Source organism: Pelobates fuscus, chromosome 2, assembly GCF_036172605.1.
Source record: "Pelobates fuscus isolate aPelFus1 chromosome 2, aPelFus1.pri, whole genome shotgun sequence".
Lineage (NCBI taxonomy): Eukaryota > Metazoa > Chordata > Amphibia > Anura > Pelobatidae > Pelobates > Pelobates fuscus.
Window position 1 is genome coordinate 136,109,070 of NC_086318.1, and position 12,881 is coordinate 136,121,950.

Genomic DNA, 12,881 nt, shown 5'->3' on the forward strand with positions numbered 1-12,881 from the left:
TGGGGGACACCAGTGGATTCCTGGAACCAAAACCACTACCGCTAAAAGCGGTAGTGGTTGATGTATTTGAACTATTCCTTTAACTTTGATTGCACATCTTCCTGCATTATCCTTTAACCCCTTAAGACCGGAGGGCATACAATTATGTCCTTTTTAAAGCGGCTCTAAACGCCGCCGGGCGTAATTGTACGCCCTCCGTTTTTTTTTTACTTACCCGGTCGCTGGCGATCCCACGCCGGCGATCGCGGTTGGGGGGAATCCTAGGGAGCCCCCCGCGGCACGTCCACCCTCTTCAGCCCCCCCGGGCCATGTGAGAGTACCTCACAATCACATGGCCGGTATAGCTGGCTGCAGCAATGCCAGCAGGGGGACTAACTGTAATGACAGTCCCCCTGCTGGCTGGAAATAAAATAAAAAAATGTTAAAACAGTGTAAAAAAATAATAATTATATACTTAGATTATATATATATATATTATATATATATATATGATCTAAGTATATATATACACATATACATACACACACATACACTGTCTAGGTGTATTTTACTATTAATATATATTTAATTATATATATATATATTAATATCAAATTACACGTAGACTGATACTGATTAAATATATATATAATTAATGTTATATATATTTATATATAATATAAAAAAATATGTAAATACGTAAAAAAATTAAATTAAAAAAATAATTAATTAAAAAATATATAGATGTGTGTTATTTTGTTCTAACTGTATTGTGATATTAATATATATATATATATATATATTTATATCAAAATACACGCAGAACGAAATAATATATATATCTATATACATAAATATATACGTATATATATCACTATATATATACACCTATATATAAATAAAAATATAAAAAAAATTATATATATATATATATATACGTATATATACACATATGTATATTTACACATATATTAATTCTACACATATATTTATGTAATATTTTTACATAATTAGGTATCCTAATTAATTACAATTAGCAGGACCTGCCTGACAACCCATGTCGAAAGTATAGGGAATTTAATTTGCTAGCACAATATTTAACCCTATAACTTTCCAAGACACCATAAAACCTGTGCTATATTTGACCCTGTAACTTCCCAAAACACCATAAAACCTGTACATAGGGGGTACCGTTTTACACGTGAGACTTTGCTGAATACAAATATGTGTATTTTATTGCAGTAAAAGCAAAAAGTATTATGACATTGACAGTTCAAATGTCATGTAGAACTTAAAAAAATAACAAAATGTCTTATTTTCTCCCATTTTTTTCCATATTAAATTATGTTTCATAGCTAAATATTTGATATTAAATGAAAACCCTGTTTACCCTGAATAAAATGATATATAATAAGGGGGTGTGCATTTAATATGAAAGAGGTGAATTACGGTTGGACAGACATATAGTGCAAATGCCAGGTTTTGTTTACTTCACAACTTGTACATTTGGCTCAGTCCTTAAGGGGTTAATGTATCAAAATCTTAACATTCTTGTGTTATGTTTCATTTGTTCATGACTTGAAAATTAAACAGTGTTCTTTTAAATGTTATCCACATATTAGTTTCTGTATTATTTGTAGCATTTATAAACTAATAAAAAGACAAAAAAATGTTGAAGATCTAATTTATTTAAATGAAATATAACACAATTTTAATATTGTACACATCCAATCTCATATATAAATTAATTAAACCATTTTCATATGTGATTAAAGGGGTTGATATATTTAACAGGGAAGAAATGTGGTTCATTGACAACACAGTTGCAACCTTTCATCAGGGGCGTACCTAGAGAATTTGGCACCCGGGACGGATCCTGTGTTTGGCACAACTTTGAAAAGACCCTGTCCTATCCCCTTATACAAAACCCTTGTCCTGCCCCTGATCTACAAAACTCCTCCCCTTCCCACCGTTCTACAAAATGCATGTCCTGCCCCCATTCCACAAAACTCCTGCACACCTTCCACAAATCTCCTTCTCAGCCCCCCTTATACAAAATTCCTGTCCCCCCTTTTACAAAACCCCTGCAATCCCCTTCCATAAAACTCCTGCACCTGCCTTTCCAAAAAAAACCTGCCTCTCCATCTAAAGCCCCTGCTCATCCCCTTACAATAGAATTCATATTTTTTTTCACAACAATGTTAGCAACAGTCTTCATAGTCCAGTCCCAGGCACATAGTCACTTGCACACAGTCACACACACAGTTATAGGCAGACAGTCACACATAGAAACATAGAATGTGACGGCAGATAAGAACCATTCGGCCCATCTAGTCTGCCCAGTTTTCTAAATACTTTCATTAGTCCCTGGCCTTATCTTATAGTTAGGATAGCCTTATGCCTATCCCACGCATGCTTAAACTCCTTTACTGTGTTAACCTCTACCACTTCAGCTGGAAGGCTATTCCATGCATCCACTACCCTCTCAGTAAAGTAATACTTCCTGATATTATTTTTAAACCTTTGTCCCTCTAATTTAAGACTATGTCCTCTTGTTGTGGTAGTTTTTCTTCTTTTAAATATAGTCTCCTCCTTTACTGTGTTGATTCCCTTTATGTATTTAAATGTTTCTATCATATCCCCCCTGTCTCGTCTTTCCTCCAAGCTATACATGTTAAGATCCTTTAACCTTTCCTGGTAAGTTTTATCCTGCAATCCATGAACCAGTTTAGTAGCCCTTCTTTGAACTCTCTCTAAGGTATCAATATCCTTCTGAAGATAGGGTCTCCAGTACTGTGTACAGTACTCCAAGTGAGGTCTCACCAGTGTTCTGTACAATGGCATGAGCACTTCCCTCTTTGTACTGCTAATACCTCTCCCTATACAACCAAGCATTCTGCTAGCATTTCCTGCTGCTCTATTACATTGTCTGCCTACCTTTAAGTCATCAGAAATAATCACCCCTAAATCCCTTTCCTCAGATGTTGAGGTTAGGACTCTATCAAATATTCTGTACTCTGCCCTTGGGTTTTTACGTCCAAGATGCATTATCTTGCACTTATCCACATTAAATGTCAGTTGCCACAACTCTGACCATTTTTCTAGTTCACCTAAATCATTTTCCATTTGGCTTATCCCTCCTGGAACATCAACCCTGTTACATATCTTAGTATCATCCGCAAAAAGACACACCTTACCATCAAGACCTTCTGCAATATCACTAATAAAAATATTAAAGAGAATGGGTCCAAGTACAGATCCCTGAGGTACCCCACACAAATAGTTACAGACAGTCACAGAAACAGACAGTCACACACACACACAGTTACAGGCAGGCAGTGACACACACGGGCAGACAGTCACAGAGACACACAGTCAAACAGACAGTTACAGGCAGGCAGTCACACACACACACACAAACACACACACACACACACACACACAGTTACAGACAGACAGTCACAGAGAAACACAGTCAAATAGACAGTTACAGGCAGGGAGTCACACACACACACACACAGTTACAGGCAGATAGTCACACACACACATAGTTACATATAGACAGTCACACAAATAGTTACAGGCAGTCACACATACAATTACAGACAGACTGTCACACAAATAGTTATAGGCAGTCACACACACACACACAGCTACAGGCAGGTAGTGACACACACAGTTACAGGCAGACAGTCACACACACACACACACACACACACAGTCACACGCACATAGTCACACAGACACAGTTACAGGCAGACAGTCTCACACACACACAGTTATAGGCAGGCAGCAGTCACCCACACAGACACAGTTACAGGCAGACAGTCACACATACAGTTACAGGCAGACAGTCACACACACACACAGTCACACACAGTTACAGGCAGACAGTCACTCAAAGTTACAAGCAGTCACAGAGACACACACACAGACACACTCACAGTCAGACAGTCACACACACACTCTCTCGCTCTCACTTACAGACAGTATGGGCTGCAGGAGGAGTGGATGCACTGAGGTCTCTCACTGGAGTCTGTTAGTTGGGGAAGCAGGGACTCCTTCCTGCTTCCCCTCGATGTGCAGCAGGAGGAGGCCGTGTTTAGCTCCGCATTGCTGCTGGATTGGCACCGCCCTATTACGATTAGCTCTGCCCCCACTTTTCTTACATGCAACCTGTTTTCAAGTTCTGAGGATCCTGCGTGTGTGAGCTGTGCCGTCACCTGGTGCCATGGTAACCTGTGCGGCCAAACAGCTCACACATCCTAAGGCCTGCCTTGGTTATGGCACCCCCCTACCTAGTGGCGGGCGGACCCCTCCCCCCCCACACCCCCAGTCACCCCAGAGTACTCCACTGTCTCTCATCACTCAGAATGGATGGTAATGTATATCAGGATTGTCGACTCATATGTGGCATGCCAACCAGACCCACACACAATATAAGTCAGTCATTATCTGCCTATGCATGGTCAGCACATTAGTTTATTACTCAAGCTGCTTATGTACACAAGTGTCAATTTTCTTAATTTTCCTCCTGTGTGCTTGCGCCACATTTCAAAAGAAGGATCATCTAGGTGAAACAGGAGTCACAGATAAAGACTGTCCACTAGAAATTGCATTTTTCCCATTTGATTATTGTTCTCCTAATTTTTTAAATGCTACACTATATTGACGCTAAATCACTGTTAAATGAGTATACCCAGTTACCCCTTTGTGATTCTTTAAGTGGCATCACAGGATCAACATATTTCTCAGACAAATAACATGACCTTTGTACAACAAGCACCAGTAACAGGGTTATTTATCAACATGAGAATTGTTGAGAATTGAAAAAGAATTCAAAATTACTTTCAAATGTTAGACCAACAAGTTGAACTGGAAGCATGACTGATGTAGAGGCCTTTTCAGCTATTTTGAGCTTATATGGGAAATTCACTATGAATTCCGAACAATTCTCAATTTACTAAACTGCCATGTATATCTTATTATTCCTAGAATGCACCAAGTCACAAACTAAGATCTACTTGCAATAGCAGATATAGAAACAAAAACTTAAAGCCACCTTGATTGTCTGGCAATATATGAAAACAGTGATTCATTGTTTAATTAACTCATGTATAATTAATCTGTTTTATCCTATGATCACAACTAGTGTTGAGTTATGTGATAAGTGTCTTGTTCCTGTGCATTTTGTAATTTTTTTCATTCTGAACATTTTTTTACACTCCGTCTTGCTTCGGAACCGATCGAAGAGGAGTAAATCCAGATAAATGGGCCAGTGTCTATAATCAGAAACATAAATGGTACAATTATTCTATCATTTTACCATTAGAATGACAATCTGCTTTACAAATTCCTAACTTGACACAAATAAACTGAGATCCAGAAATTAATTCAAATGAGAGTGCGTTCAGCTTACCTGTACACCAGGATCTTCTGGTAGATTGTATGGCTGCCACTCTTTTCCAGGACATCCCAGAGGCATTGTTGTTGCTGTCACTCCTCAGATAAAAAGAAACATAATAGATTTTGTGCTAATTGCTTGATTTTTGTCCATAATTTAGATTAGGTGCATCACGTACTAACCCCCACATTCCCGGACTATATTTACAACTATATTTACGAAAGTGTTGTTCAGCAAGTGTCAAGGTCAAGGTTGGGAAATTATGACCAAGGTTTTCCAAATGTTTAGGTGTACCTGGTGTTGAGACTTCGTTGGACTCTTCAGAAGACTCATGTTTTTCTTTTCTATGTTCTTTACTGTTATGGTCAAATTCTCGCCTGTGTCTAGCACTACGAAGAGGAGAAAATCCCTGGAAACGACATACCTGTTAAATAGAAACATTTTAAAAATACACAAATGCAATACAGTTTGAAATTTAGAGCTCATAATGCACAGCACAAAATATGTAATATGTCAGCCTGCTGTTATTTACAGAGGGCACTTCCTAATCCTTGAAAGGCTAAAATATGTATATATATATAAATAAATTTAATATAACACTTAAATATCTATGCTGTGTTTAGCATTATTTTATACCTATTATAATCATTCTGTACATATTTTCAGTGACTCAGCCCTTAAAACAATGGTTTTTGTTTTTACACAAAATGTGTGTTAAATAACAAAAGATAGGGGCAAGATAGGGGCAATCAGAAATTTTGAGGGATTGTAGCAAAATCCCTAACATATTTTATGATATTTTGATGTATGTTCAGTGATAAAAACTGGTTAATAAAATATAAAAAAATTTAAATAGAACAAATAGAAGACCTATATACGTTTTTTTTTTTCAAGTATCTTGAACGGAGAAACCATCGTCAAAAAATGGTATCTAGCAGACAATACAGTTCAATTAAATCAAATTGTAAACAGTAGAAACTGATTAGTCAGTATACCAGAAACTATCAGGGAAATGAGGCTGTCTGGCGTCAGTGATTTGAAACTATGTACTCCGATAAATCAAAGAAATAACGTCCCTTCAGTACTTTGCCAGCCCGGGGAAAACCCACCAGATAAGGGTCATAGTAAAAATGTTGGTTTTACACATCCAACATTTGTTAGTTTTGACAGGTAGAGATGTCGCGAACATAAAATTTTCAGTTCGCGAATGGCGAACGCGAATTTCCGCAAATGTTCGCGAATGGGCGAATTTTAAAACCCACAGGGACTCTTTGTGGCCACAATAGTCATGGAAAAGTTGTTTCAAGGGGACTAACACCTGGACTGTGACATGCCGGAGGGGGATCCATGGCAAAACTCCCATGGAAAATTACATAGTTGATGCAGAGTCTGGTTTTAATCCATACAGGGCATAAATCACCTAACATGCCTAAATTGTTTGGAATAACGTGCTTTAAAACATCAGGTATGATGTTGTATCGATCAGGTAGTGTAAGGGTTATGCCCGCTTCACAGTGACAGACCAAACTCCCCGTTTAACGCACCGCAAACAACCGCAAACAGTCCATTTGCACAACCGCAAACTCCCCATTTGCACAAGGTTGGATACCAAGCTAGCCATGTCCTGTTCCTTGTCCTCACTGGTCATTGAAGGTCTCTTCCTCCACCCAGCCACGTACAACACCAAGGGTCCCCGAAAGGTAAAAACAAGCCCCTTGGGATGCCTGCTGTGTTTGGTCTTCCACCTCCTCAAAGCCACCTTCCTCCTCTGACTCCTCTTCTTCAGACTCCTCTCTCTGCATTGCCTCTCTCTGCGTTATTATAAGGTGTGTTAAGTAGTACTATTCCTATCAGTTTAATCCCTGTTACGTCCGTTATCAGGGGACGTGTATATGGCATCGATTTTAGGAACCGGGAGATGGAAAAAGATGCTTGGTCGGTCCTCCTACTTCAAATTTGGGGCACTGCGCGTGCAGTCTAATGTGCCACCAGATAGGAGTGGTGTGTTAAGTAGTACTATTCTTGTGGGCGGGGCCTGACCACGGAGCTGAGAGGACGTTAGCCTCCTGAGCTCCTGCACAAAGCTTTGAAGCCAACAGTCTCACACAACCCAAACGGCAACTAATCGTGCCATAAAGGCCAGCAAACGTGAGGGGACATCGAACGGAGCGAAATGACACCCCTTAAGCGACAATACGAGACCTACTTACCCGACAAGCACTTGAGGCCTACCCACGTGGCGTGCGCGGGAGGGGCGGCCGCTCTCCCACCGCCAAAACCAACTGCCTCTGAGTATACAGGCCCTTGTTTCCCTCCCTATGGACCGGCGGGGGTCATCCCGGTCCGCCTGCCTACTGGGAGCACTCACCTATGGGTCGCTCAAGAGCGCGGCTCCGACCAACGGGACGCATGTGGCCTAGCAAAGATGACCAACAGCGGTGCAGCTCACCCAGAGCAACACAACACAAGTGACTGGGCAGCAACCTTTCGGACCAAATTTGACGCCGTATGCCGGCGATTCTGGGAGCGACTGGAAGAGAAGAGTTGACTTCCTGCTCCGGCACCTGCCAAACCGGCGGCTCCACAACCTGTGCCCCCTCACAGCCAGCTGTGTCACCCAGATGCACCCACAACACCTTCGGAAGCAGGCAAACACTGGGACCGCGGCTCAGCGGAGACCTCACCGACCACAAGGTCGCCCGCACGTGCAGCCCCAACCAGCTACAACAGGCAAGCAGCACAGAGGGCTCTGCCAGCCGGCAATGCAGAGGCCACCCAGCAGAGCCCAAGAAAAGGCTTACTAGACACTCCGGAGAACACCTCACAGATCCGCTACAACAAGGTACCCAAGACGCGACGGAGCAGCCATAGCCCTCCACCTCTCCACCCCATGTGCAAATCTACCGCAGCAGCCCAGAGGATCTTTCGGCGAGGTGCTGACCCATAACTCTCAGGACACTGCTCCGGCTCCGGCCTTGACGGGTTACAGCACACCACACCAGCAGATCGCCATTGTGGGCATTGGCTGACCCCGGGTGGCAAAGTGGACTTCCCCACACTATAATACCTAAGTATTGGGGACGGCTCCTGCATCCCTGCTTGTCTGCATATGCATGTGTTACAGGCAGCCAAGCAACTATTCTAAGCACGTACTGGCTTGTTCCTTCCTTTTGTTATTATGTTTTCACACTCATCTTACCAGCAAAGATCTCCTATTCAGGACAAAACAGCTTCAGTAATCTAGACAGCGAGGAATAGCTAACTAAGCAATGTATGATTACCTATAACTACTTTTACGCTCTCATGATATGTTTGCTATTTAACAGCACTAGGAATACCTGCTTAGCCGGTGCTTAGTCATACTGAATGTATACTTGTCTCCCAATCGCAGTACCGTTACATACAGGATATTGCCATCTCATGTCCAGCTAGCAAGCCTTACCAACCACACATGTAAATCCCCTTTCTATTACCAGTCCACTAGGCCAGTTCTCCTGCACTCCCCTACGCTGCACTGCACGGCTCCTCACAGGCCACTAGATGCACCAGACACTTAACTCCCTCAACTGTCTAGCCAGGATTAAATTGCTTAGCACAAGCTCAAACATGATATTGAATCTCTGCCTGAAATCAATTGTCTAGCTTGTTTACATCTTGCTTAATATTAACGTTGGCGCTATAATACTATAGCGACATTCGCCTGTTTGTTACTCCAGTCTATGGTATTATGCTTTAAGTTCAACTCTAATGTGTAACCTTTAGACGTCCATGCTGGGATTGTACGTCTATATACCAAAAAATGGGCACTACGTAAATGCCATATTTGAAAAGTGCTGTGTTATGACCATGCTTACGAATGCTATTGTGGCAGAGTAAGCCGCTTTGTTCACTCATGCACTCAAAAATAAAGAATTATAAAAAATTATAAAAACAAAAAAAAAGTAGTACTATTCTTATCAGTTTAATCCCTGTTGAGTCCCCCTCATCAGGCCTTTTTTAGTAGAATGTATCGCTCACTGTCAGTCCCTTCGGGATCCATCCCTCATTCATCTTAATAAAGGTGAGGTAATCTAGACTTTTTTGACCTAGGCGACTTCTCTTCTCAGTGACAATACCTCCTGCTGCACTGAAGGTCCTTTCTGACAGGACACTTGAAGCGGGGCAGGCCAGAAGTTCTATCGCAAATTGGGATAGCTCAGGCCACAGGTCAAGCCTGCACACCCAGTAGTCAAGGGGTTCATCGCTCCTCAGAGTGTCGATATCTGCAGTTAAGGCGAGGTAGTCTGCTACCTGTCGGTCGAGTCATTCTCTGAGGGTGGACCCCGAAGGGCTGTGGCGATGCGTAGGACTTAAAAAGCTCTGCATGTCCTCCATCAACAACACGTCTGTAAAGTGTCCTGTCCTTGCCGGCGTGGTCGTGGGAGGAGGAGGATTACTTTCACCTCTTCCCCTGTTAGATTCCCGTTGTGCTGTGACATCACCCTTATACGCTGTGTAAAGCATACTTTTTAATTTATTTTGGAACTGCTGCATCCTTTCCGACTTGCGGTAATTCGGTAACATTTCAGGCACTTTCTGCTTATACCGGGGGTCTAGTAGCGTGGACACACATTACAGGTCGTTCTCCTTCAGCCTTTTTATATAAGGGTCCCTCAACAGGCACAACGGCATGAAAGACCCCATTTGCACAAGGTTGGATGCCGAGCTACTCATGTCCCATTCCTCGTCCTCAGTGATCTCACTGAAGGTATGTTCTTCCCCCCAGTCAACACCACGGGTACCAGATAGGTGACAACGAGCACCCTGGGATGCCTGTTGTGGTTGGTCTTCCTCCTCCTCCTCAAAGCCACATTCCTCCTCTGACTCCTCTTCCTCACAATCCTCTTCCAGCGTTGCCGCAGGTCCAGCAAGCGATGCTGATGAGGCTGCTTCTGGTAGTGATGGTGACCACAACTCTTCCTCTTCCTCTTCATGCTCATCTACGGCCTGATCCAGCACTCTTCGCAAGGCACGCTCCAGGAAAAAAACAAATGGTATGATGTCGCTGATGGTGCCTTCGGTGCGACTGACTAGGTTTGTCACCTCCTCAAAAGGCATGAGCCTACAGGCATTGTGCATGAGCATCCAGTAACGTGGCAAAAAAATTCCCAGCTCCGCAGAGGCTGTCCTAGCACCCCGGTCATACAAATATTCATTAACAGCTTTTTCTTGTTGGAGCAGGTGGTCGAACATTAGGAGTGTTGAATTCCAACGTGTCGGGCTGTCGCAAATCAAGCGCCTCACTGGCATGTTGTTTCGATGCTGGATATCTGAAAAGTGCGCCATGGCCGTGTAGGAACGCCTGAAATGGCCACACACCTTTCTGGCCTGCTTCAGGACGTCCTGTAAGCCTGTGTACTTATGCACAAAGCGTTGTACGATCAGATTACACACATGTGCCATGCACGGCACATGTGTCAACTTGCCCAAATTCAATGCCGCCAACAAATTTCTTCCGTTGTCACAAACCACTTTGCTGATATCCAGTTGGTGCGGAGTCAGCCATTGATCCACCTGTGCGTTCAGGGCGGACAGGAATGCTGGTCCAGTGTGACTCTCTAGTTTCAGGCAAGTCAACCCCAAGACGGCGTGACACTGCTGTATCCGGGATGTGGAATAGTACCTGGGGTGCCGTTGATGTGGAGCAAGACGCAGCAGCAGAAGAGGACTCAGCCGAGGAGGTTATGGAAGAGGATGGAGTAGGAGGAGTAGAGGAGGTGGCAGCAGGCCTGCCTGCAAGTCGTGGCGGTGTCACCAACTCCTCTGCAGAGCCACGCATTCCATGCTTGGCAGCCGTCAGCAGGTTTACCCAATGCGCAGTGTAGGTAATATACCTGCCCTGACCATGCTTTGCAGACCAGGTATCAGTGGTCAGATGGACCCTTGCCCCAACACTGTGTGCCAGACATGCCATTACTTCCTTTTGCACAATCGAGTACAGGTTGGGTATTGCCTTTTGTGCAAAGAAATTTCGGCCGGGTACCTTCCACTGCAGTGTCCCAATAGCTACAAAGTTTTGGAACGCCTCAGACTCCACCAGCTTGTATGGTAAAAGCTGGCGGGCTAAGAGTTCAGACAAGCCAGCTGTCAGATGCCGGGCAAGGGGGTGACTTTGTGACATTGGCTTCTTACGCTCAACATGTCCTTGACAGACACCTGACTGTGGGCAGATGAGCAGGAACTGCTCAAGGCGAGAGGCGGAGTGGCGGATGGTTGAGAGGGGGCAAGGAGGACAGCAGTGGCTGACGTGGCTAAGGTGCTGGACCAGGAGGAGGATGGCGGCTTTGAGTTTGTGTGCTGCTTGTACTCATGTGTTGATCCCATAGGCGTTTGTGATGTGCGATCATGTGCCTTCGCAAAGCCGTTGTACCTAGGTGGGTTTTGGACTTCCCACGACTCAGTTTCTTTTGGCACAGGTTGCAAATGGCATCGCTGTTGTCAGAGGCAGACACACAAAAAAATGCCACACTGCTGAGCTCTGCAATTACGGCATTCTGGTGGTGGCAACAGCATGCGTTGATTGGCGTGCTGTCAGGCTTACCCCGGGTGCCGATGCATGCTGTCTGACTGTGCAACTAGCTCCTTGCGACGACCTCCCCCTGCTTCCAACTCGTCTCCTCCTCCTCTCTGTCTCCCCATCTGAACTTTCCCCCTGTTCTTCTTCTCTTCTAGCGGTCACCCATGTGACATCCACGGAGGCATCGTCATCATCAACCGCTTCACTTGTATCTGACAACTCAGCAATGGAAGCAGCAGCGGGTACAACATCATCATCATCACACCGTACCTCCATGTGTGTAATGCTGCCTGACTGAGACATATCTCTGTTATCTACATCCTCTGGCAATAATGGTTGCGCATCACTCATTTCTTCCAACCGATGTGTAAATAACTCCTCTGACAGATCAAGTGAAGCTGCTGTGGTGCTAGTGTTGGTGGTGGCGGCAGGCGGGCGAGTGGTAACTTGAGATGTGCCCGAAGCTAAGCTGGAGGAGGATGGTGCGTCAAGGTTCTGAGCGGAAGCTGTAGAAGATTGAGTGTCCTGTGTTAGCCAGTCAACTATGTCCTCAGAACTTTTCGAGTTCAGGGTACGTGGCCTCTGAAGACTGGGCATTATTCTAGGGCCAAAGGGAATCACAGCACCACGACCACGACGGCCCATGCGGGGTGGCCTGCCTCTGCCTGTCATTTTTTTTTCGATTAGTGGTACTATGCGTGCAAGCTACTGTGACAACAGATATGAGTGGCACTGTGCACTGGCAGAAGTTGGCAGAGTAGACGCTGTAGGCCTGACACACACGCTTGCAGACAACTAACTGCTATTCAATCTACTACAGTCCAATTTTTTTTTTTTTAAATGTACACTACTGTTACACCAGATATGAGTTGCACTGGTGTGACACTGTGCCCTGGCAGGCCCTGAAGCGCACACGTGTGAAGGAAACTGACTGCTATTGTT

General features: G+C 44.0%; 1 protein-coding gene across 1 annotated transcript in view; it reads right to left on the reverse strand.

Annotated features, from left to right (window-relative positions):
• Positions 1–5,198: 5,198 nt before the first annotated feature.
• LOC134586197 (T-kininogen 1-like) overlaps positions 5,199–12,881 on the reverse strand; it is a 63,911-nt gene continuing 56,228 nt past the window's right edge. The window contains exons 10-12 of the mRNA XM_063441692.1: positions 5,678–5,807; positions 5,399–5,481; positions 5,199–5,261 (exon numbers count right to left, since the gene is read on the reverse strand). Coding sequence (XP_063297762.1) covers positions 5,199–5,261; positions 5,399–5,481; positions 5,678–5,807 — 276 coding nt within the window. The remainder of the gene's footprint in view (positions 5,262–5,398; positions 5,482–5,677; positions 5,808–12,881) is intronic.